The 25,165-nt window shown below is 39.5% G+C and overlaps 2 protein-coding genes across 3 annotated transcripts in view; both read left to right on the forward strand.

Moving 5' to 3' along the window:
• Positions 1-25,165, forward strand: part of STAM2 (signal transducing adaptor molecule 2) — a 53,087-nt gene that overhangs the window by 14,047 nt on the left and 13,875 nt on the right. Inside the window, exons 2-10 of one of the 2 annotated variants that reach the window (XM_075529766.1) lie at positions 11,361-11,445; positions 12,343-12,418; positions 12,512-12,610; positions 13,711-13,857; positions 16,448-16,517; positions 17,102-17,288; positions 19,475-19,569; positions 24,378-24,457; positions 24,613-24,700. In XM_075529766.1, coding sequence (XP_075385881.1) covers positions 11,361-11,445; positions 12,343-12,418; positions 12,512-12,610; positions 13,711-13,857; positions 16,448-16,517; positions 17,102-17,288; positions 19,475-19,569; positions 24,378-24,457; positions 24,613-24,700 — 927 coding nt within the window. Of the gene's footprint in view, positions 1-11,360; positions 11,446-12,342; positions 12,419-12,511; positions 12,611-13,710; positions 13,858-16,447; positions 16,518-17,101; positions 17,289-19,474; positions 19,570-24,374; positions 24,458-24,612; positions 24,701-25,165 lie in introns of both variants that reach the window. The other variant, XM_075529765.1, reaches the window with a different exon arrangement.
• LOC142423894 (thymosin beta-10) lies at positions 8,421-8,862 on the forward strand. Its single transcript, XM_075529033.1, has one exon. It carries the CDS (start codon positions 8,497-8,499, stop codon positions 8,629-8,631), a length of 135 nt encoding a protein of 44 aa, XP_075385148.1. The 5' UTR covers positions 8,421-8,496; the 3' UTR covers positions 8,632-8,862.

Below are 25,165 nucleotides of genomic sequence, written 5' to 3' on the forward strand. Positions count from 1 at the left end.
CTTCACCATGGATAAGACACTTTTTAAACACTGATACCAGCAACGTACTCCATACCCAAAGATCTGAGTTGTCAACGGCCGCTATGGAGTCCGTTCTGACTTATACAGCACGGAACAGCATCCGCACAATTGTTGTCGGAACACTTCGTTGTAGCCAGAGTGTCGGTCCAGTGCATCTGTGATCTGACTCTTTTTGCTGACCCCTACTTGATCAAGCACGATACTCTTTTCCAGGAACGGGTTTCTCTGGATAGCCTGTTTAAAGTAGGTGAGGCACATCTCACCCCCTGTTCTTCTAAGGAGCATCTGGCTGTTCTTCCCGCAGAGGTGCTAGTTTTTGGCAGTCCTTGGTGCCCCCAGCGTTCTTTGCCAGTGCCACAGTTTAAATGCGCCCACTCTTTGGGGATTCTCCTGATTCAGTGTCCAGCCTTCACATGCATGAGGCCACTGAAGCTTCCACTTCTTAGGTCAGTTACACCTTAGTCTTTAAAGTGACTTTGTTTTTTAGAATTTTAAAAAGGTCTTGTGCAGCAGATTTGCCCAATGAAATATGTCAGCACAGTGTTTTTTATATTATTAACTGAAGAAAAATGGGTGCACTTGAAAGATGTATTTTCAATTAGGAAGCCCAAAAGAACTCAGATGGAGCCAAATCAAGTTTGTACTTTTACTTAATACTTTTACTTTGAAACCAACAAAATTGCCTTTGTTTGGTGAGAGGACTTAGCCAGGGGTATTGTCATAGTGAAGTACTGTCTGGTGAAGCTTTGCTAGGTGTTTATCTGCCACAGCATTGGCTAGTTTTTCAAAACCCTCATAATAAACAGGTGCTGATGCTCAGCCGTTGTGAGGATGGCGCAGGACTGAGTTCAGCTGCACACAGAGCTGCGATGAGGTAGGACCCACTGGATGACACCTAGCAGCAGCCCTGTTCCTTCTCCTTCCAGAAAGTCGGCAAAGTGCCTTGAGCATCTCAGAAAGCCTGGCCACCCTTTCCCCCTGAGCGTCTGCTTTTGCTTTGATGGTATTGCTTCATCTTTCCGTGCCAGGCCTTCATTGTGCTTTGCCTTCAGTATCATACTTATAAAGCCATGTTTCATCTCTGGTAGAGTTCTTCCACGAAATGTTGCAGGTTCTTGAGCCTACTTGTTTAAAACACTCATCAAAAGCTCTGTGCTTTTGTACAAAATTATCTGGGTACAGCAGTTTTGGCATCAAGCGGAAAGTTTGCTTAACTTTAATTTTTCAATCAGAGTTGCGTAAACAACCAGTTGAGATGTGCGTAGTGTTAGCTAAGTGTTTCTTTATTGATGCCAGCCCTCTTTAGTTAGGACGCTACCAAGACTGTGTCCTTGCGAGTTGATGCGGTGGTGTGCTGCGGAGGGCTCCGTCTCCAGCAGGATGCAGTGGCATCGTCATGTCGTCCCTTCTTACAGGAGTGCTCCCGCTCCTCTCTTTGGGACTTTGCACAAAGCCAGTGATTGCATCTGGCTCCACTTTCAGCAGAATTGAGCAAATTTCATGCTGCTTGTATAGGGTTCTTTTCAAACATACCTCAAAGGTAGTATGAGTTTTAAATCCACGTGGAGTTTTTTTTCCCAAGAATTTTTAGAAGACGTCCACGTGCATGTATTTGTGCTTACACAAATGGGTACCTACAAAACTTAGTAATAAATAAAACTGGCTTTTCAGATCAGTAAGGACAAGATAGATTCTTAAATGTTTCTAAGATTCTTGACAAGTAATTTGTAAAAAGGTTCCTTTGTCCTGCCTTTTACAGTGTGCAGAAGAAAATTCAAGGTGGATTAAAAGTTTGTGTGTAAAAAGAATAAATATATATAACACAAAGATAATGTGTATGAATACTTATGCAATGTTCAGGTAGTTTAAATACAGTGTGGAATGATACTATTTAAAACTCACTCACTCACTCACTCACTCACTCACTCACTCACTCACTCACTCACTCACTCACTCACTCACTAGATTCTGTTACCCCAAAGCAAACACAAACGAAAGGTTAGGATGAAATTAGCCAGTTGTGTCCTTTGCTCTTTAGGCTCCAGGTAGAAAGCGAGTCGCCCTGCATTCCCCTGTACACGTAGGTCTTTGGCTCCCCTTTGGGACGCTGGTCCCCACTTCTCCATTGGGGAGTGAGTGCCATTCCTACGCCTGTTGCGTTTTGTTGCCGCGTGGTGTCGCTGTTGACACTTGGTTGTGCACAGCCTTTTGCATGCGTGTCTGTCTCTAGTTATCTCTTGCTGCTATCACAGGAATGCCACAGTGAGAGGCTGTAGCAAACATTTTTCTTCTCATAGTTTAGGAGGCTACAAATCTAAATTCAGTGTCCTGGCTCTAAGAGAAGGCTTTCTTTTTATTTCTCTGCTGGGGGTGGGGGAAGGAGGTTCTTGTCATTTCCCATGTTCCTTGGCAATGGTGTGGCATCCCATTTTGTCACAGCTTGCTTAATCTGCTCTTTTATGTGTCTAAAGGATTGATTTAACAAATACCCTATAGTAATACTGCCCCATTATAATAACAGAATCTATTCCCAAATGGGATTATAGCCAAGATATTTCCTAACCTACTGTCACCAGCAGGTTCCAGACTCAGAATAGATCTGCTCCTTTGGGTGTCTGAGACTGTAAATCTTTACCGGAACAGACAGCCTCCTCTTTCTCCCATGGAGTATGGCCCGTGGGTTGGAACTACTGACCTTAGGGTTAGCAGCTCAACGCACAACCCACCGTACCACCAGGACTGCTTACCACAGATAAGCGCCCTGCCACTGAGTCGGTTCTGAGGCTGTGACTTTATGTAGGAATTAGAACTTAGATCATGTGTAAGTTTTTTTTTTTTGGGGGGGGCGCACAATTTAAGCTATAGTAGTAGTCTGCTCAGCTGTGATGCTTTTTCTGGTCCAGGATACATTAGAAATCATAGTTAAATACTGTTTGTTTAGTTTATACACGCAGAAGCTTTGCTGCTGATTCACACATCTTCATCAGTGTATCTATCGGTAGTTATTCTGTATCAGCAGAGACTGGCATCATTCATGTACCCAAACGTAGTAAGTAATTCCTGTATGCCCTAGGCACTGTTTTATGCACTAGAAAAAAAAATGGTGACCAAAACAACAATGGCCCCGCTAGGGGAGCTTACAGTCGTTTGTGGGGAGGGAAAAGTGCTGACAGAGACAGCACACAGGAAAAGTATTCACGCCGTGAAACACAGAAAGGCCATGTGCTTGATAATCTGACCTCATCACTTTTCATTATTCTCAATAGGAATTTAGAGTCATATTAATTATATATGTACTAAGTATTCAATATAAATGATACTAGTGCAGAGAACAAAAATAAACTTGTTGCTTTCGGTCACTTCTGACTCATAGTGACTGTAGGACAGAGGGGCACTGCCCATTGCTGTAAGTCTTTTTTTTTTTTAAGGAAGTGCAAGAAAATTTTAATTTACAAATAGGATTTGGATAGCTCCCTTCCCCCACCAAACCCCTCCAATTAAAAAGGAGCATAAAAGTCATAATGAGAAAAGAACGTTTTGGAGGTTAAGATCCCCAGATAGGAAGGGTGCCGTGGAGGAACCCTTGGGAGAGAAGGACAGGTTTTGGAGCTCCATGAAGCTGGTCCTGGGCTTAGCGGTTACTGTCACAGCCTGAATTGATAAGTGGAATACCTTTCTCAGGTAATGGGTTGTCATTGGGATCTGACTTGCATTTGCATTTGTTACTCAAAGCAAAGACGATTCCAGTGATGCACATCATTCCTGCGCAGAGCAGCACGCCAAGCTGGAGGGTTTCCCAGTCATAATAGAAGGGACTGTTTTTATCAATACTATTGGCTTTCAAGGCAGGCAGGCAAGTCAGCAGGACAAGAAGACGCCATGTCACTTCTTCCATGTCACAACACTGGCAGGGCAGGGGCTGTAGCTGAGGAACTGGTCTGACTCCTTGAGCTTCCCCCAACTCCTTCATCCGTTCGCTCTTCTACTGTAAGTCTTTACTGAAGCAGAATACCACATCTTTTTTTCCAGCACAGCAGTGAGTGGCTTTGAACTGCCAATTTTCGATTAGCAGCTAACAAAGAAGAGAGACTGATACCTTATACTTGGTTTTAAAGCCAGAGGTGGCTGCTACCTTCTTACTATTTTGTATAGGGACTCCGTGGCCAATCTCTATGTAAGAAAACATTTATATGGCTATTGTAAATGCTAGTAAAGATACATTTATGGACCAGAGGGTGTGTTTATGTTAAGAGGACTAGGAAACGGTTTGTTTAGTATGTTCACAGTATTTGTGAGGAGTACTTTTCCTCCACCTCTGATTCCTTTCTGAGAAGGAAATTGCCGTAGTCTCACTGTAGCTTTCCTCCGCTCCTTTATTCGTTCCATCCCTGTGTAATCATATGTGACTCATCTGAATGATAAATTTGAGGGTAAGGAACCCTACTTCACTCAGCTCTTCCCTTCTTCCAGGTAGAAGCTAGCTACTCTGTCCACAGCCATTGAGTGGGTCTCCATGAAACCAGCTGTGCAGCAGTTTACCCCTTCAATGAAAGGTTGTCCCTAGCTAGTGCTACCTGTGATTGGTGGCTAAGGTATGCCCGCTTCTGGGGTTCACAGTTAGCAAGCCCATTTGGCCAGTGCGCGTGAAGCTTCTAGCAACAACGCTAAAATGAACTGTGGGGTTATCCTCAGTCACCACTATATTGTAGAGCAGAGTTCAGCTGCCCTGTAGGGTTTGTGAGGTTGTCGATCTTTAAGGAAGCAAGCTGTCATAACTTTTTTGTGAGGGGCGACTAGGTTCAAACTGCCAACCTTTTGGCTGCATTAGCAGTCAAGCACTTTAGTCACTTGCATACCCAGATTTCCTTTAATAAAAACTGATATTGTATTCTTTGTTTATCAACTTTTCAAGCAAGGAAAGGAATGCCATTTCTAAAGGTGCCCTTTTGGGAGAAATCATACCTCTAGGATCTTATTTCATTTTAAATGCATTTTTCTTGTTTCTCCATATACATGTACAACTCTTACCACAATCCGTATACCCATCCATCTGTAAAACACATTTGTGCATTTGTTGCCATCATCATTCTCAAAACATTTGCTTTCTGCTTGAGCCCTTGGTATCAGATCCTCATTTTTCCCCTCCCTCCCTGCTGCCCCCTCCCTCATGAACTCTTTATAAAGTATTATTATTTTGTCCGCTATCTCCCTTTACCCACTTTTCTGTTGTCTATCCCCCTTGGAGGAGGTTATATGTAGATCCTTATAATCTGTTCCCCACTTCCCACCCCACCCACCCTCTACCCTCTTGGTATCACCACGCTCAGCACTAGTCCTGAAGGGGTCATCTGTCTTGGATTCCCTGTGTTTCCAGTTCCTATCTGTACCAGTGTACATCCTCTGGTCTAGCCAAATTTGTAAGGTAGAATTGGGATCATGATAGTGGGTGGGAAGAAGCATTTAGGAACTAGAGGAAAGTTTCATTGTTGCTGCACTGCAGCCTGACTGGCTCGTATCTTCCCTGTGACCCTTCTGTAAGGGGATGTCCAGTTGCTTACAGATGGGCTTTGGGTCCCCACTCTGCACTCCCCCTCATTCACAATGGTAAGATTTTTTTTGTTCTTTTATGCCTGATACCTGATCCCTTTGACACCTCGTGATCACACAGGCTGGTGTACTTCTTCCATGTGGGCTTTGTTGCTTCTCAGCTAGATAGCTGCTTGCTTACCTTTAAGACTTTAAGACCCCAGACACTGAATCTTTTGATAGCCGGGAACCATCAGCTTTCTTCACATTTGCTTATGTACCCGTTTGTCTTTAGCAATCGTATCTGGGAGGTGAGCACACAATGATTTTTTTGTTCTTTGATGACTGATCCCTTCAGCACTTTGTGATCACACAGGCTGCTGTGCTTTTTCCATGTGGGCTTTGTTGCTTCTGAGCTAGATGGCCGCTTGCTTACCTTCAAGTCTTTAAGACCCTAGATGCTATATATCTTTTGATAGCCGGGCTCCATCTTCACCACATTTGCTTATGCACCCGCTTTGTCTTCAGCGATTGTGTTGGGAAGATGAGCACCATGGAATGCCAGTTTAATAGAACCAAGTATTCTTGCATTGAGTAAGTACTTGAGTGGAGGCCCAATGTCCATCTGCTACCTTAATACTAAACTTATAAATATATTCACATAGATCTATTTCCACATCCTCATATATTAACATGTACATATGTTGATGTCTTTATTTAGACTCCTGTAAATGCCCTTTGACTCCTAGCTCTTTCCTCTATTTTCTTTTACTTTCCTCTTGTCCCACTATCATGCTCAGCCTTCATTTGGGTTTCAGTAATTCACATGGTGCTATTTTTATGACTCCCAAAAGCAAACATCAATTAAGCCCCTAAAGCTCGTCAAGTGAAAGCATTTTTTTTTCATGTGAGGGATATTAGCATTTGGAGTTCCTTCCACCAGGTCAGACTGTTAATCAAGTTTTTATTTAGAGGTTCTGAAAAGATTACATAACAGTGTGTGCCCCAAAATGCCGATTTGTGGCAGACGGGGACTGTTTTGGGCACCACGACAATGCACATACTCACACAGCCATCCCAGTGTGCCAGTTTTTGGCAAAAAATGGCATGCCTCTCTTGCCCCACACACCTTACTCACCTGACCTGGCTCTGTACAGCTTCTTTTTGTTTCAGTGAATGAAGAGGGGAAAAGACAGTGATCTGATAACTTAGAAAACTTGAAGGGGAAAATGAGAGAGGTGATGTCAGTCATCCAAACAGATGAGATTCAAAAATGTTTCCAAGAATGGAATCGCAGATTTAACAAATATATTAAGTGTAATAGAGACTACTTTGAAGGTGATAAGGTTGTTTTGTAAAGAAATTTAAATACATAGTTTTAACAAAAGTTCCCGGTACTTGTGGTACTCCCTCTTCACAATGGTTCTTGTGCTTGAGCCCATGGTTGGAGCCACCGTGTCAGCCGGCCGCCTTGCTTAGGGCCTTCCTCTTGACTTCACTGCGCCTCTACCCAGCATGCTGTTCTTCTGACCACCTACCCAAAGTACATGAGATGCCTTCTCACCATTCTTGTCTCCAAGGAACATTTTGGCATTACTTGTTCCAAGACAGACTTGTTCTTTTGGTAGTCCATATACTTTCAATATTCTTCTCCAGATTATGCTTTAAATCTTTTTGCTTCTATATTTTGATTTTGCAATTTTGTTGTTGTTGTTGTTGTTTTTTTTTGATTTTGCAATTTTAAGAGCATAAAGAGATGAAAAATTTCTGGTTTTGCACTAGCATGAACAATTTCTTAGAGAAAGAAACACTGCCGTGCCCCTCCACCATCTCTAGCCTTAAATGCTTCTTCTCCCCTTAGTATTCTTCCTCCTTTGCTTTTGGTTTCTGTAGTTCACTACCATGTCTCATAGAACACACCAACCACCAGGGAAGTGACTCACAGTTGTGGAGGTTGACAAGTCCCAAATCTGTAGGTCAGGCATCACTCTGGAGACCTTTCTTAAGTAGCTGCAGGGGATAGGGAACCAAATCAGTAGGTCAGACTAATTTATAAGGCTGTGGAAACTGGCAGATCAGTCCACTGACTGAAGTCCTAAGCACCAAAGGTCAGACTGATATGAGCCCGATGTAGAATCCAGAGAAGAGGGGCAATTTGCCAGCACATTTCTTGTGTATTAGATGCAAGCCACAATCCCAGTGAAACTAAAGGTGTTGACTTGAGTCACACCCTGTAGTAAGGTCACTAAAGCTATATCTCACCCCAAACCTGCTCATTAATATAATGGACATCTCACTCCCAAATGGGACCGCACCATAGGCGCAGAGGCTAGGATTCTTAACAACACAAATGGAGGACTGTGGCTAGAAGGGCCATGGTAATTCACCTCACTGCACCCTGCACCGCTTAATAAACAAAACAACTTCATACATAAAATTAAGGCCCTGTATATTTCTACTTGATTCTCCCACCTACAGTTTGTTTATCATTCTTAGGCATATCTTACTATGTCTGGTACATCTGTATCCCTGAAAAATGTAATTTGTCTTTTAGTATATTTGTTTAAACAGTTTTATTAGCATATGATTCAAATGTCATGCAATTCAGTAGTTCATTCACATCAAGAAGAGTTGTACACTCATCACCACAGTCGGGTTGAGAACATTTTCTTCATTCTTGTCCTCATCATTAGTAGCTCCCCGTTTCCCCTAACTTCCCCTGCCAGACCCCCAGGGAACCATAAATGCAGTTACCGTCTCTATAGATTTACCTATCCTGGATTGCATATACGGAAAAACATGGGGGGGGGGGGCGAAACTACAGAAGCTGACAACAATAGCAAAGTAAAATCTATAAAAACCTCAGTCGAGGTCTCTTGCTGCAGCGCTGAGAGCGGGATCGCCCGGGAGCTCGTCTGGAAGCCGGAAGCCAGGGATTGCGTTAAGAAAATGGCAGACAAGCCAGACATGGGAGAAATTGCCAGCTTCGATAAGGCCAAGCTGAAGAAAACGGAGACGCAGGAGAAGAACACCCTGCCGACCAAAGAGACCATTGAGCAGGAGAAGCGGAGTGAAATCTCCTAATCCGGGAGGATTCGCCCCCCCACCCCCTCCATCGTCCACCAGACTGAGGTGGAGGAAGAGTCACCTGCAAGATGGACACGAGCGACAAGCTGCACTGTGAACCCACCGGCCTCCGGGTCTCCGAAGGGACTACCAAATTCTCCGGTCTGCCCTGGGATACTATAGAAAATTATTTGTATGATTAATGAAAATAAAACACACCTCGTGGCAAAAAACAAAAACAAAAAAAAAACCTCAGTCGATTGTCTCTGTATTGGTCTGGTTTACGCTTCAGAAAGGAGTCCGGGTAGTGTAGTGGTTAGGAGTTGAGCTGCAATCTGAAAGATCAGCAGTTTGAAACCACAAGCTGCTCTATGGGAGAAAGAATGAGGCTTTCTACTCCTGTAAACTATTACAGTCTTGGAAACTCACAGGGCAGTTCTCTCGCTCTGTAGGATAGCTGTGAGTCAGCATCGACTCTGGCCATAAATTTGGTTGTTGGTTTTTTTGGGTCTTTTTTGGTGCTTCATATACTGGAAAACCTACTTCCCCCCCCCACCCCCCCCAAAAGCAGTTATATTAAATAGAGAGAAAGACTGGTGACACTATTAAAATAAACCAGAAAAAAGGAAATATTTGAGAAAAAAGCAGGAGATATTAAAATGTAGAACAAATTTAAAATGGGTCAAAAGGGAGATCAAATGACAGGTATTTTAGCTTAATTATATCTGTTTTAATCAACTTTATGGTAGTCTCTGTTTGATAGCTAAAGATTATTCTTGTCCCTCAGTTATGGTCAGAGGGCATTCGCCAGAAGCTTAATCCGTGTTGGGACCCTGCAGATGGATTTCGGGCTCCACTGTCAGTCACAGCCTTTCACATATTGGCTGTTCACAATTTAAGCTCTGCTGCTATTCCCTTCATCGGATTTGGATTTTATTCTTTATAAGCTTTGGATCACACAGGCTGGGGTGCTTCTTCTCTGTGGACTTGGTTGACACCTTACTTAGATGGCTGCTTGGTTGAATGCAAGCCTTCAAGGCCCCGGACACTGTTCTTTCTGGGAGCCAGGCACCATCAACTGTCCTCATCCCACTGTGCTGTAGTGCTGTATCGACAGTGAGCTCTTCAGGAGGGCTAGCCTCCTGCAGGCCATGTCGTAAGAACTAATTGTTCTTGGATTGGAGCTAGAATTACGTGCAAGCCCCAAATCCATTTACTTGTCTACGGTTTATGTATGACTCTGGTTTACTTTAGAGGCCTCGTCGTTTTAGGACAGACAACATGTAATACATTTTGTATAAGATTTTATATGGAAACCTTCCTACATTGCTGGCAAGATTGTGAAATGGTGCAGCTGCTTTGTAAGACTGTTTTCTGATTCTCCTAAAGTTAAATCTAGAGTTACCATATGACCCAGCACTTCCACTCCTTGGTGTATACCTCAGAGAAATGAAATTATTTGTCTGTGCAAAACCATGTGCATGAATGTTTGTAGCAGCTGTGCATTATTCATTTTAGCCAACAAAGTGAAAGCGGCCTAACTCTTCATCAACTGATAAATGGATGCGTAAAATGTGGGGTGTTTCTGTAGAATATTATTCAGCGAAAAAGATAAGTGTTTTGATAGATGCTGCCATATGGGTAAATAAAAGAAACACATCACAAGGTAGCACATACTATTTAATTCTGTTATATGGCAAGTTCTGAATAGGCAAATCTAAATAGATAGAAAGATTACTAGTGGTTGTCTAGAGTTGGGAACATGTGTAGAGATTTTCTTTGTTGGGTGATGTCACACAACCCTAAGTATACTAAAACCATCCAATTGTCCACTTTAAGTGGGTGAATTAGGTGGCATTTTGGTATGAATTATCTCACAAAGTAGATTTTTTAAAGTGTAAATGTTCTTGCTATGTTCATAAGGTAAGCTTTTAGACATAGCATTAAGAGCCTACCAAGTTACTGTATTTTGAGATTTATTTGGGTGTTTTTTGTTTTTAATTAAAAGATCATTTTATTGGGGGTTCTTACAGCTCTTATAACAATCCATACTCAATTGTATCGAGCATATTTTTACATTTGTTGCCATCATTATTTTCTAAACATTTACTTTCTATTTGAGCTTTTGGTATCAGCTCCTTTTTTTACCCTCCCTCCCCGTCTCCCACCCTCATGACCCCTTGAAAAATTATAAATTATTATTATTTTCATATCTTACACTGACCACTGTCTCCCTCCCCCATGGTTTCTGTTGTTCGTCCCCCCCGGGGGTTTGTGTCAGTGTTATGTGTTGGTCACTGTGATTGGTGAGATTTATTTGTTTTTGTTAATCCAATTCTTTGTAACTCATTTTTAGCATTCCATTGCTTAAGAATTTATTATTATTATTTATTGATGGGCTTAGTGTGTTCCTAGAGGGTTTTATTTTCTTTCTTTAAACATCATGTTGCAATTAACATAATTTATTTCTGTACATGATTATACCTTGTTAAGGCCTTTTTTTAAAGTTAAAATGGTATATTATTAACAATTTGTAGTTATTAGAAAGCATTTTGTTGGCATGCCTCAGAACATATAAATGTACAATTTAAAGTTAAAATTTGTATGAGCATTGTATCGCTTGACTGTTTTATGTGGTTCTTTTCTATTTGGCAAGAGAAAAGATGGGTCTTATTATCGTGACTTACGGGTATTTTAGGGTTATGTAAGAGTGTCCTAATTTTTTGTCTGTTGCATGTATCTCCTAGAAAAGGCCACGAATGAGTACAACACTACAGAAGATTGGGGTCTTATCATGGACATATGTGACAAAGTTGGAAGCACACCTAACGGGTAAGACACCCAGTCAAGCCCAGTGCCTGTCTAAAGAACTCGATCACATATGTGTCTTTTTTTGGATGTAGCCTTGAAAAGAAAATGGGATTTTACTATTTATTTTTGGGGGAACAAAGGTAAAGAGGCTGGAGACTTGATTTATGAGATAAGCTTTGTCTTGAAAGAACAAATGGAAATCAGTTCAACTGAATACCCTGGGTTGAGGTATACTAAAATATATCATTAAAGCTTGACACAGTAGGAGCACATGTTAACAATGAACAGACGAGCTATTTAGGGAGTTCCTCTGTGACTTAGACCTTTATGGAAGCTTTTTTAGTAATGAAGAAATTGAATATAATAATAAAATGAGTAATGCAGTTTTTAAAAAGCCTTTAATGAATAGGCAAGTATAATTATACATATATATATATATATGATACTCTTGGGAGGATATAACATTTCACTGAGCTGTTTGTGCTTTAGAGGTTTGGATGAGTGATTGAAGTATTGGTTTTAACTTACTACAACTTTCCAAAATGCATTCACCTGTTTCTGCTTGAATTTTTGTGACTATATAGCTTGCTAATTTGTTTTCCCCCCAAACTGAAAATTTGCTCTGGATGAAATGAAACGTTAGATTATAAGCCATAGTTTTTTTGTATTGATTGACCTTTTATGTAATATTTTGTCTCAATTTTAGGACATGTAATCTTTGACATAGCCTTTCACAATTATTATCTACAACATGTGCAATACTGTAAAATCATTTTACAACTTTACTTATTGACAAAGTAATGTTTCCTCAATGCATATTTAAATTTGAAATTAGTTAGTAGAGAAATACCACATGCTTTCCATATTGGTCCTGAAATTCTGAATACATGCACAGTGTTCCTCCTGTTTTCTCCCTAGAGCAAAAGACTGCCTGAAAGCCATCATGAAAAGGCTGAATCATAAAGTCCCCCACGTTGCTCTGCAGGCACTAACTGTACGTAATAGAGGCCAGTGTTTAAATGGTTGTTGATTTGAGCAGGTTATATGTGATATTTAAGTATTTGTTTATTTTTATTTTAATTGATAGCTTCTTGGGGCTTGTGTGGCAAACTGTGGAAAGATATTTCATTTAGAAGTATGTTCACGGGATTTTGCAACAGAAGTGCGTGCTGTGATAAAAAACAAGGTAAAAAAATTTTTAATTCGTATATATAATTTTATATATAGCATATTATTTTATTTGTGCATAGCAGAAGTAAAGTTATAAATGAAATCCTCTTTTGAAAAGTTCAGAATTATATAAGATTCGTGTTCTGAAACTTGATGTCTTCATTTGTAACCCCAGAAATAACTGTGTTCCTTCCCAAAACACACTGTTGTTAATGGCTGAGCTTCATTTAGGGCTAGTCAGCAGACACAGCTTTCAACATCTTACCATGTACAGCCTTCTCGTGTGCTTCTGCTAGGGATGGGTGCCAGGACCCAGGATGGCTACCGAAGGTAACATAGCATAGTATTGGAGTATAGCCTACACAAATCCCCCTGTATATTTTTAATTTTTTTAGATTATAATTTCTATAATACAACGTAAATGATATGTGAATAGCCCTTTGTACTTTCGCTTAGTCATTGAGGGATTACTTTAACTGCTAATTGATTTTTAAGAGCTCCACGGTGCAGAACTCATGGATATAGAAGGCTGACTGTCCTGGTTGGTTGAAAGCTCCTAACAACTCTGAGAGTCAGGTTCCCCTATTGATCTTGTGTTTGGGTGTCCCACGGCCATGCCCTGGTAAACGGCATTACCAAGATTTAGCTTCCGGTGCCTGTGACTCCAGCCATTGGACTGACTGCTGTGGGGAGCAAAGGGAGCCTTTGTTTTAGAGTACGGCAGAGATGCTTTATTATCGTGCTATTTTAAATTTTCTTTGACATAAATTTTAAAGTATAATTTTCTTATCATTAGTGGCAAAAATCCCAGGATTTGAAAGGTTTACTCTAAGACTGAGAATATTAAGAAAACAGAAAATAGTACCTCTGAATATAAAATATTAGTTATCAAAGTAAGACTTAGAAATTGATGTTTAAAAAGGTTAATTTTTGCCAGAAATGGTTATATCTCAATTGCAAATAGGCATCTATCAATTATGAAGGCTAGGAATTTAACCTAGATATTTGTTGATGTTCATATAACGAAAGATAATCTTGATAATACTTTTTGTAGCTAATAGATGATGATTTTAACCACTGAATTTTCTTTTTGCTCTTTCTCTGTTTTTTAAAAAGGTTCACCCTAAAGTGTGTGAAAAACTGAAATCTTTAATGGTGGAATGGTCAGAAGAATTTCAGAAGGACCCCCAGTTTAGTCTAATAGCTGCAACTATTAAATCTATGAAAGAAGAAGGAATTACTTTTCCTTCAACAGGTTCTCAGGTAAATCCATTTCTGATTCACAGTTGATTGTGTGCTACTTTGAAGGTTTGTATGTTATGTGAAAGCTGGGCAAGATTTGTCTGAATTGTAATTCCCGCCTCTATGCACCTATGTAATAGTGCTTTACCTGTAGTAGACATTCTGATTGTTGAAAAATGTCTTCTGAATATCAGAGGAATTTTGAAAAGCACATCCGTCATGCAAAATATTTTTTATTTTACTTTTAATAAATAATTGTATTGGGAGCTCTTATAACAATCCACACACCAATTATATCAAACACATTTGCACATATGTTCCCATCATCATTTTCAAAACATTTCCTTTCTACTGAGCCCTTGGTATCTGCTTCTCTTCCCCGTCCCACCACCCAACCCTCGTGAACCCTTGATAATTAATAAATTATTTTTATTTTCATATTTTATACCCTTCACTCATGTTTCTGTTGTTTGTCCTCCTCGGAGCAGGTTGTACATCGATCATTGTGATCGTTCCTCCTTTCTCCCTTCCTCCCCGCCCCCCACCTTCCCCTTATCCTCATAGTATTGCTCTCTCATTATTGGTCCTCAGGGTTTCTCTGTCCTGGTGTCTGTGTCAAGAGCTCTTATTTGTACCAATGTACGTGCTCCGGTCTAGTCAGTATTGTAACATAGAACTGGGATCGTGATAGTGGGAGAGAGGAAACATTAAAGAAATAATGGAATGTTGTGTGTTTCATGGTGCGATACTACACCCTGGCTGGACCATCCCTTCCTTGAGACCCTTCTATGAGGGGATGTCCAATTGGCTGCAGATGGGCTTTCAGTCTCCATTCCGAACTCCTCATTCACATCAAAATGGTTGTTTTGGGTCTTCTGGTGCCTGATACCTGATCCCACCAACACCTCGTGATCACACAGATTGGTGTGCTTCTTCCATGTGGGCCTTATTTCTTCCCTGCTAGATGGCCACTTCTTTAACTTCAAGCCTTTTAAGACCCCAGATGCTTTATCTTGTAATAGCCAAGCACCTTCAGCTTTCTTCCCATTAGCTTATGCACCCATTTTGTCTTTATGACAGAATGCAGGTTATTAGAACAAAGTGTTCTTGTGTTGAAGTAGGACTTGAGTAAAGGCCCAATAGTCTGTCTGCTACCTTAAAACTTAACTTATAAATATATGTACATAGACCTAGATCCCAATCATTATATACTAATATATTTACATATGTACATGCCTATGTTTATACCTCTCTAAATATCTTTGTTGACATGTTTGCCTCCTAGTTCTTCCCTGTATTTCTTTTTCTTTCCTCCTGCCCCACTGTCATGTTCGACCTTCATTCGGCTCTCTAACCATATAGAATCTTTGTAAATTACTACTCTAGTCTTTCAAAAGGTATTGATGTATAAGCTAGTTTATATGTTCAAGAAATTTGCAGTAATTCAAAGGGTATCCATATACAAGTGAGAGGGGAAACAAATCTTTTAAAAATGGCAACATATGTATAAATGTGCTTGACGAAAATGATGGCTGTATGGATTGTGATAAGAGATGTAAGAGCCCCCAATGAAAGTATTTAATAAAAATTTTTGTAAGTACCAATGACTAATATGGGATGAGTGGTACAAAAAATAGATACCATTTCTCTCGGTACCAAGGCACAAAGCCAACTATAGACTGGCATACTGAAGGAGGACTACCATTAAAAAATGTAAGATATCAGTGTGTTTCAAAAGACAACAGGGAAGAAGCCATGTCAGGAAAAATTGCATGGCAATACATGGAAACAACCCAAGACTTGTTTATTGGAAGAGTGGATATGTGTGGAGTGACTGTCTCATTTATAAGATGAATTGAGCTGTAGGACTCAAAATTTATTTGGGTTCTAGAGACTTACTTTCTCACTGCTGTCGAATCAGTGCTGACCCTTAGCGATTCCCTGTGGGTTTCCTAGAGGATAATTTTAGTGGGTGCCAAAGGCTCGTAGTGTCACACGGAGAAAGACCACATTATAGAGGACTACTCGGCCTCAACTGACAAACCACTGGGAATCCTGGTCCCGCGAAGTTGACACTAAACCCAACTATTACAAACTTCCTTTATCTTCTCCTATGGCTGAAGACTCACTACTATCCAAGCTCCTCAACTTAGAATGTATCCACAGAGCTGAACCTGTTCTCTGTCTTCCCACCTCTTCTCTTCAGGGGTTATTACTGACTTCTTGCTGGTTTTTCTTGGGTAGTGATACACCTAGAGGAAGATAGCCTTCCCTCACTGAGTAAGAGATCTAGGACAGTTGAAATACTAAAGTTCACTCAAGAGTTCCTATTGTATGAGTATTTGACTTCTTCATATATGTCAAGTTCTGTGTGACGCTTGGATTTATGTAAAATGTAAGCCAGTTCGTGCCCTTTGAGATTTTATAGTGTGTTCTTGAAAGTTCTGATCTCTTATTTTAGTATTTGAAAACTACTTAAAATTATCATACAGACCTTTTAAATGAAATTAATTTGTTACATCATTTTTAAAATTAGCATGTGCAAGTAATTACAGAGCTCGTATTTTCTCCGAAAGTGGTGGTTGTGTTCACTTTCCCTGTACTTTTGCAGACTGTCTCAGCTGCTGCCAAGAATGGCACATCAGCGAACAAAAACAAAGAAGATGAAGACATAGCTAAAGGTAAATGATCAAAAGTGTGTAATTTAGTGTCGCATAAAGTACTCTTGCCAGAACATTGTATTGAACTAAAAATTATAGTTAAAAAAGGCTATGCTTTAGTTTTACCTTAAATATAAAAACCAGTTGGATCTGAAAAGTAGGGAAAGCAAATGATGTGATATAAAGTGAATTTAATTCCTCACCCTTAACAAAAATGTGCAATTAATTTCTACCTTTGGAGAGATTACATGTCACCTTTTCATAAATGCCAAAGCTGAGTCAGGCACAGAAATATGTTCGTGGCTCATCCTGTATGGAAGCCCACTCATACCATAATGTCACAGTCTGCTTCCTATAAATAAAACCGCTGCTGTATAGAACAGGCTGAGCAAAAAGTGTATTTCCAAAAAGTCATGGTTCTCTTCCTCCATTGCCCCTTTGCCTTAAAGAAAAGTTAAAATATTATCCTAAGAAGTTGATTGGACAAATACATAGTTCATTTGATTTATTTTAATCAAATATTTTATATAATGCTTTTCAAGCATTTTTTAAAATCAGAATGAACTCTGACGATCTCTTTTTACCTTTGATGTTTTTCAAACTAGCTATTGAGTTATCGCTGCAAGAGCAGAAGCAGCAGCACACGGAAACAAAACCCTTACACCCATCTGCAGAGACTCAGTTAAACAACAAGGCTACAAGGAAAGTGAGAGCTTTATACGATTTTGAAGCCGTCGAGGACAATGAACTCACTTTTAAGCATGGTGAAATTATTATAGTTTTGGATGACAGGTATGTTTTAATATTTGTTTCTGGGATATTTAAAGTTAAATATACGTCTAGAGGCCTGAAATTTCAATTCTTTGACTTTGGTGGAAGTGGAGGTAAGTCATAATACAGCCTTTTTGTACCTTAGCTTTCTTATTCTTAGGTTGTTAAATTTAATAATGAAGTACGATTTAGTATCTTGAATGGCTGCTATGTTAAATAATATTGATGAACACAGTTGGGAAACATAGAGCCAGTCATCTGAATGCATTTGCCCAAGGAATTTTGTATATAAAAATTACGGGTAGAAAACGTTTAGATACATAGCTATATGCTCTTTGATCAAAGTAACCCAAAGCTGTGCTTGATTTCTCTCTAATTCTTTTTTATATAATAGAAGAGGTTTATTGTGGTAAAACATATATAATAAAATGTTTGCCGAGGTAACCTACCTTACCTCTGCAGTTGTGTCACCACCATGCCGTTCACCAGTTGTGTGCTTCCATCAGCATGCCTTACCCTTTCTCGACTTGTCCCTGGAAACACTAGCAAACTCCACTCCCGCCGTGTTTACCTATAATCTAAATCGTTTATATCGGGTGATCGAATTTCTTTTCTTTTGTGTCTGACTGAGTTCTCTCAGCATAATGTTGTAAAGGTTTATTCACATCATAACATGTATGACTAAACAGCAACATTCCGTTCTTTGGGTATACCGTATTCGACCTATTTATTCATCTGATGATGGACCGTTGGACTGCTTGCACCTGTCAGCCATTGTAAATAATGCTCCTACCCTTCCCTAGTCTGTATCTACTTTACACTTCCCTCACAAGTTCCCTACCACTTAAATGTTCAAATAGAGAACAGATTGATTATATTAAACTTAATTTCGTTGCTTATTTTTGCTATTATAAAAACTTGAAGGAAATTGAGCAAATGAGATCTAACAGTTCATAGCTATGAACAGAGGCTGCAAATACAAGGAAGCTTCAAAAAAATTATAGGAAAACTGAGTTGAAAGATACTGGGATTTTTCCATGAACTTTTTGAAACACGTCGTATAGTCAAAATCCACTACAAATAGTAAAAGCGCACTGCCTAGCATAATTTTTAAGAACTAGGTATACAAAGTAGTTTTACTTTGCTGCAGGAGATATTTTCTAGAATAGATTATATAACAAACCTGGTTTATAATGAAAATGATGAATTGCGGCAGTTCTGTCTGCATAAGACCTGGGGTATAGTATTGTTAGATGCTGTCCAGTCAGTTCCAACTCATGATGCCCCTGTGGACTACAGAATGAACACTGCTCAGTTCTGCGCCCTCCTCAGAATGGTGTGGTCAATGTCATCTTGTCGTCCTCTGTTTGCACTGCTCTCCTGCTTTACCAAGCATGCCTTTCCAGGGACTGGGCTTTCCTCATAGCATGTCCAGAATAAATAGGACAAAGTCTTAGCATCCCTGCTTCTAAGGAGCAGGCTGCCTGTGCTTCCTCCAAGACAGATTTCTTTGTTCTTCTGGCTGTCTTTGGTACTTTCCAACAGGAAAGTGAAAACTCCCCTGCATGCAATTATAAGGAAGGTGGAGTACCAAAAACCTGTCAGCGTCCAGGGGAAAACAGATTCACACCCCTGCAAGCATGTGGGAAAGGCTCCATTTGATCTCATGCGAGAAAACACTGTAAAGTATTAGTAGAGAAAGTGAACACAATACTGCATAATTACTATCTATAGATCATTAGACATGGAGATATACCATATATATTCAAGGATAAGCTGTTTTTCAGCACATTTTTATGCAGTTTTTGTGGTATAATTAGGTGCCTCAGCTGATATTTGGGTCAGCTTATATTTGATTATATACGTGTGTGTACATACATATATATGCATAAATGAGGTGCTGCTGTTGTGGTGGGGGGGTTGGTGAGTTTTGGACTTGGGGTTGTTGATAAAGAGGACAGTAGCATTTAACAGTAGTGTTTTGTTTTATTAAAAAGCCCAGAACCAAATGAGATTGTGAATTGGTTTTTCATCCATACATATGGGAATATGTATGATTGTTGTATTACTGTTTTAATAAAGAGAATGACTATCAAATTAGCATATGAGCAAGTATTTTTAAAGTAGCCTGAATTTAATTTTACTGTTAATTCTGCTTACCACTAATACACACAGACATAAGCAACATTTTTACACTGTATTTTCAGTGACGCCAATTGGTGGAAAGGAGAAAATCACCGAGGAATAGGTCTCTTCCCATCTAATTTCGTAACAACCAACCTAAATGTAGAGTCCGAGGCAGGTAAGTTAACTCGAGAAGGCTAAGTCTATTCGTTAAAATAATTTGTACTTGAATTTTGTGGTTCATTTTGAGTGCATGCAGTCCTCAACTTACTACTGACCTCCATTCTGATGACTCCATTGTCATTCTTTATTGGTGTCTGTTATTATCAGTATCTTTGAAGGTTGGCCTGCGAATGATATCAGCAAATTACATGCTACAACATTGTATGTAGTACATACTACATACTTTCATTAATCATTTTATTGGGGCTCTTACGAATCTTATAGCAATCTATCATTCAATTGTATTAAGCACACTTGTACATAGGTGGCCATCAACATTTCCAAAACATTTTCTTTCTACTTGAGTCCTTGGTATCAGCTTGTCTTTGTTCCCCTCCCTCCCCTCTGCTCCCACCCTCGTGACCCCTTGATAAATTATATATTATTATTGTTATTTTATATCTTACACTGTTGTCTCCTTTCACCCACATTCCTGTTATTCGGGGCGGGTGGGTATTACCTACTTTTAAACTTCTTGTTTTTGTAGTACATAGACGTACTCAGAAATCAGACGGTTCTAAGTGTGGTCTGTAATAACTTGAATTTATTGTACATTAGGGACTACCTGTACAAGGTAGATTGGCATTTAAGACTTAAATTATTGACTGATAGGCATTCCAATTCGACCACTGTCTAGTCAACTAAGGGGAGGTTACGGAGCTCTGGTGGCTGAGTGCTCGTGAGTGGCCCTGCGCCCCTCATGGTCCTGGAAGCTCACGGATGCAGTTACGCTCTGTCCCGTAGGGTCCTGGGAGGTGGCATCGACTTGATGGCAGTGAGTTTGTTTTTTTGTTTGTTTGGGGTTTTATGTAACTAATACTAGATCAATTCAAAGAACTTCATGAGAGTTTTTAAAAGTCATGGGAAATTTCCACTGTCACTTGATTCCATTTTCCCATGAGCTTTTTGAAGGCCTCTCCTATTTCCTTACCACATTTTAAATCCACTGAGTTAAGTTAGTAAAATATCAGGCATAAAAACATCTGTGACTATTTGAATATATCAGTCACCCTAATCATAAATAAAAGAGGCAGTTTTTGTCAGTGCAGTGAAAATAACTTCTTAAATGTATCACTTAACCCCACAGTTGGGGAGGAGTGGGTTTGTCGGGGCTTGGTGAATGAGTGCTGAGTATGATTGCCAGGGTTAGGAGAAACATTTTCCGATGGTTTTTTTCTTAGACCGACGAAGCATAGGAAGCAGCCTAGTCAAGACGGTCATGTTCCTGGTTAGACCTCCTGCGCTCCCCTGGTTCTGCAGCAGTAGACAGTGCAGGGAATCAGGAGGGGTTGGCTTTGGAGGAGCAGGTAATACTACTGCTGGTGATGGTGTCCTCAGCACTGTTCGTCAGGCATGTGCTAAGTCTTTTGTTTGCATTGTCCCAGTTAATTCACACAACTCTGGCATTAGGTGTTTTTGTCCTGGATAAACTGAGGCTGAAGGGTTCTGTGCTAGTAAGTGATAGAGCCTTGAATGTCCGTATAGCCTGGTCACTGAGGGGCACTTTGGCGCTCATTCCCACCAGTCCTAGAGAAAGTTTGGTGAGTGTGACACGCTGGTTGTAGCACACCGGCAATCTTTTTATGCAGACAAAATACTCTGAGATAGATATGTATAAATACATATAGATAGGTGACTACTTATTTGCATTTTGAGTACTTTGCCTCAATTTTTTACCTTTTATTACTTTAGTCTGGTACTCTAGTAGTTATAATTGGAGAGAATGTATTTCTTAAGAACTTGTGAGATGCTGCGTAGGGAATGCTTTGTGGAAGATTTCTTCTGCCGTAGACTGGAGAGACTGAGCTGCAGTCCGAAAAGTAAACAAAAATCCTAGAGTGTCAGAAAGAGAGGACTTCAAAAAGTTAGTGAAATAATTTCAGTATCTTCTAACTATACTTTTCCGTGAAGTCTTTGAAGCCTCTGGCACATACTCATTCTGAACTCTGCTCCTTAAGCCATATCTGCTAGAGTACACTCCACAAAAACATTCCAGAATTTGAAAGAAATGGTTGATTGTTGGAAATAAAAAGTTCTTATATTTTTTTCATTATTTTATTTATACCAAAGTTTACTATATTAAAATGAAATACATTCTAGCAGTATTCCAGTGAACATTTAGGTATGTTGTGTATGAAAGGGTACCCCCCAAAACCCCGGAACTTTTAAAAAGCTATGCATTTAAGTTTTTTAACAAAACTACCTTATCACCATCAACGTGCTCTCCATTACACGTAATACACTTGTCAAATCTGCGATTCTCTTCTTTGAAACATTTTTCAAACTCATCTGTTTGGATGGCTTGACAGCGCCTCCCTTGTTTTCCCTTCACCTCTTCGAAGTCGTCAAATGGCTGTCCTTTCATGTCCCTCTTCATTCAGTGAAACAAAAAGCAGTCCTACAAAGTGAGATCAGGTGTGTGGGGCAAGAGAGGCATGCTGTTTCTTGCCAAAAACAGGCACACTGACAGGGCTGCTTGAGCAGGTGTATTGTCATGGTGGCAAAACCAGTCCCCAGGCCTCTTTTGTCACACACTGTTATGCTATCTTTTCAGAACCTCTAAATAGAAAGCTTCATTAACAGTCTGACTTGGTGGAGGGAACTCCAAATGCACGACAAGGTGTCATTTTTGTCCATTCAGGAAGTCAGGGGATGTCCAGAACGTGTCATCAATCGACGTTTCATCTTTTTAAAAACAAGAAAACCACTCATACGCTTGAGTTTCCCCCATAGCACGGTGCTTGTAATCTGTATTCAACACCACATCAGTTTCTGCGGCATTTTTCATGAGCAGGAAACAAAATTTCACACTTGCATGCTGTTTTCTTAAATCGGCCACCCCAAAAAACAGAGAAGGGTCAAACAAAACAACTTTTTTATTTCTGGCAAATCTGCTTTTTGGAAAATTTTACTGTGACCGGAGACAACCTTCCCAGGCAACACCACTGGGTGCACTAACTCAGAGCGAATTGCCTGATGCTCGCCTAGCAGGAAAGATGCATCCTATGAAAGCTCCGCTCTGCCCAAAGCAATTCCTGGGTTGGTTGGTGAGTTTGGTACCAAACTAACATACTCTATATCTTTTTTTATATATATATATATATATATATATATATATAAATTTTTCAATCTGTGAAAGCATTTTATATGTGTTGTATTAACTATTTTCAAAGTTAGGTTGAAGTCAGGTCTCTTTTTTGTTCATATCAGAAATACTTTCCTCCCTTGCAGAGGGGTAGTGGGGAGGAGATGAGTCACTCAGGGTTCAGTGTAGCAACAATGAAACTCAAAACCTTCCTCTAGTTCTTGAACACTTCCCCCCCGCCAATTATCACGATCCCAATTCTACCTTGTGGACCTGGTTAGACCAGAGGATGCACAGCGGTGCAGTAGGGATCTGGAAACACGGGGAATCTAGAACAGATGAACCCCTCAGGGCCAGTGGTGAAAGTGGCGACACCAGGAGGGAAGGGGGTGTAGAAAGGGAGAACCGATCTTGGGGATCTATATGTAACCTCCTCTCTGGGAGATGGGCAATGGGAAGGTGGGTAAGGGGAGACGCCTGGCAGTGTAAGATAAGATAAAATAACTATTTATAAACTATTAAGGGTGAAGGGGGAGCGGGGAGGGAGGGGGAGGGAAAAAAAGAAAAACGAGCTGATTCCAGGAACCCAAGTGGAAGGCAAATTTTGAGAATGACGAGGGCAATGAATGTATAAGGGTGCTTTACTCAATTGATGTATGTATGGATTGTGATAAGAGTTGTATGAGCCCCAATAAAATGATTTATTATAAAAAAAGAAAGAAAACCTCATGGAACACAAATTTTAGTCTGATACACATGAGGTAACCATGAGTCAATTAATTCAGGGAGAACTGGTTTGATTTTGGTTTATAGAATTTTAAGCACCTCATTGTAAAGTGCTTTCCTTTATAACTGTTCTTATTAAACTGCATAGAAAGTGACTGAAACTCAGTTGGATTTACATTAATTTGGAAATTTGATTTACATAGTTGATGCTCAGTATGAATTTCCTATCTAGAACTTAAAGCATATATAAATATGTAAAAATATGTGAGGTATATGCAAATTAATGTAAATGGCTTTAATTTAACTTTTCATCAGTTAATAGCCCTTCAACCAGCAAAGAGACTATATCATGTTGATATTTTGTATACTATGAAGATTTACTTTCCTAGTTAAGAAATATATTCCTTGTAGCTAGAATCTATATAATTGAGTTCAAAGTGAAATAATTTGGTGATGAAATTAATAAAAGATTTTAAAGTTTTCTAGGCTAAAAAAAACTTTCTTTTAACAAGGGAGAGTGTAAAAATTACTAATAAATTTAACTCTGAAATTAGCTAAATGGCTAATATCTATTCTCTTCTGTATATTTTCACTCCAGTGGTAACGTGCACGCTCCTGGGAAATACCTGTAAGGACAGTCCCGTTTACACTGCCCTCTTGTTCCACTAGAATACGAATTCATTGAGCATCTTAGGATTCTTATCTGTTTTATTCACTAGTGTTTATGCCCAGCGCCTAAAATAATGCCTGACACATAATAAGTACAAAACAAGTTATTGTCACATGACTAAATGAATGAAGAGTGGGTAGACATGCATTCATGTATGTTGATTATGGGATGTAATGGCTAAAGAACTTCCTTTTTCTTGTGGCTATTCCTGGACTACTTATAAGTTTTAATAACTAAAATATCAACATAGTTCTGAAGAACTTAAACTTTGTTTCCATAGCAGCTGTGGACAAATTGAATGTCATTGAGGATGATGTGGAAGAGACTAAGAAATCAGAACCAGAGCCTGTTTACATAGATGAGGTAGAGTTTTTTGTTTTGCTTTTTTTTTTCATTTACTAATTAAATAATCAAGACTTCTACAATGTATGTCAAATCCTTGAGAATATGTGGAAAGAGTAACCTTATTTTCACTGTAGTGAAAACTCTAGTTATTAGAAGGCCCTCCTGTTTTTTAGGATAAGATGGATAGAGCCCTGCAGGTACTCCAGAGCATAGATCCAACAGACTCCAAACCAGACTCCCAGGACCTCTTGGACTTGGAAGGTACTACTGAGGATTAGAAAGTATTTTATGTCATTTCGTTATTTCTAGCTGTTTATTTTGTCTTCTGCCTTATATTTGCTTCTAGAATTTTGAATTAAATTTCTGGTGTGGCAAATAGACAATTAAAATAATAAGTATTTTGAGGAAAATAATGAATTATTACAAAGAAGTCTTTCTGTTTTCTATAAGGCCACCAGAGAAGCTGGCTGATGAGATATTCAGTCAATAAAAGGAGAAGTGAGAACTGACTGCATGCTACAGTAGTTGGCTCAAAATATTAGAAAGTCTTACTCTTGTTTAATTCTCTTGCATGATCATTGTACAAGTCAGAATTATACAGGAACAATGTTAACTTTGTAATGTAGTCATAGAATGCTGATGTATATTTTAGTTACTGAGAAAACTTGAGGCAATTAAAACAAAGTTCTTAGATGCTTTTCCTGTCTTCCAGAAGAAAAATCTCTA

The sequence above is a fragment of the Tenrec ecaudatus genome, chromosome 13 (assembly GCF_050624435.1).
Source record: "Tenrec ecaudatus isolate mTenEca1 chromosome 13, mTenEca1.hap1, whole genome shotgun sequence".
NCBI classification, from domain to species: Eukaryota; Metazoa; Chordata; class Mammalia; order Afrosoricida; family Tenrecidae; genus Tenrec; species Tenrec ecaudatus.

Excerpts from the sequence above, each read along its gene's own strand:
- LOC142423894 (XM_075529033.1), top strand. The coding sequence starts at position 8,497 with ATGGCAGACAAGCCAGACATGGGAGAAATTGCCAGCTTCGATAAGGCC.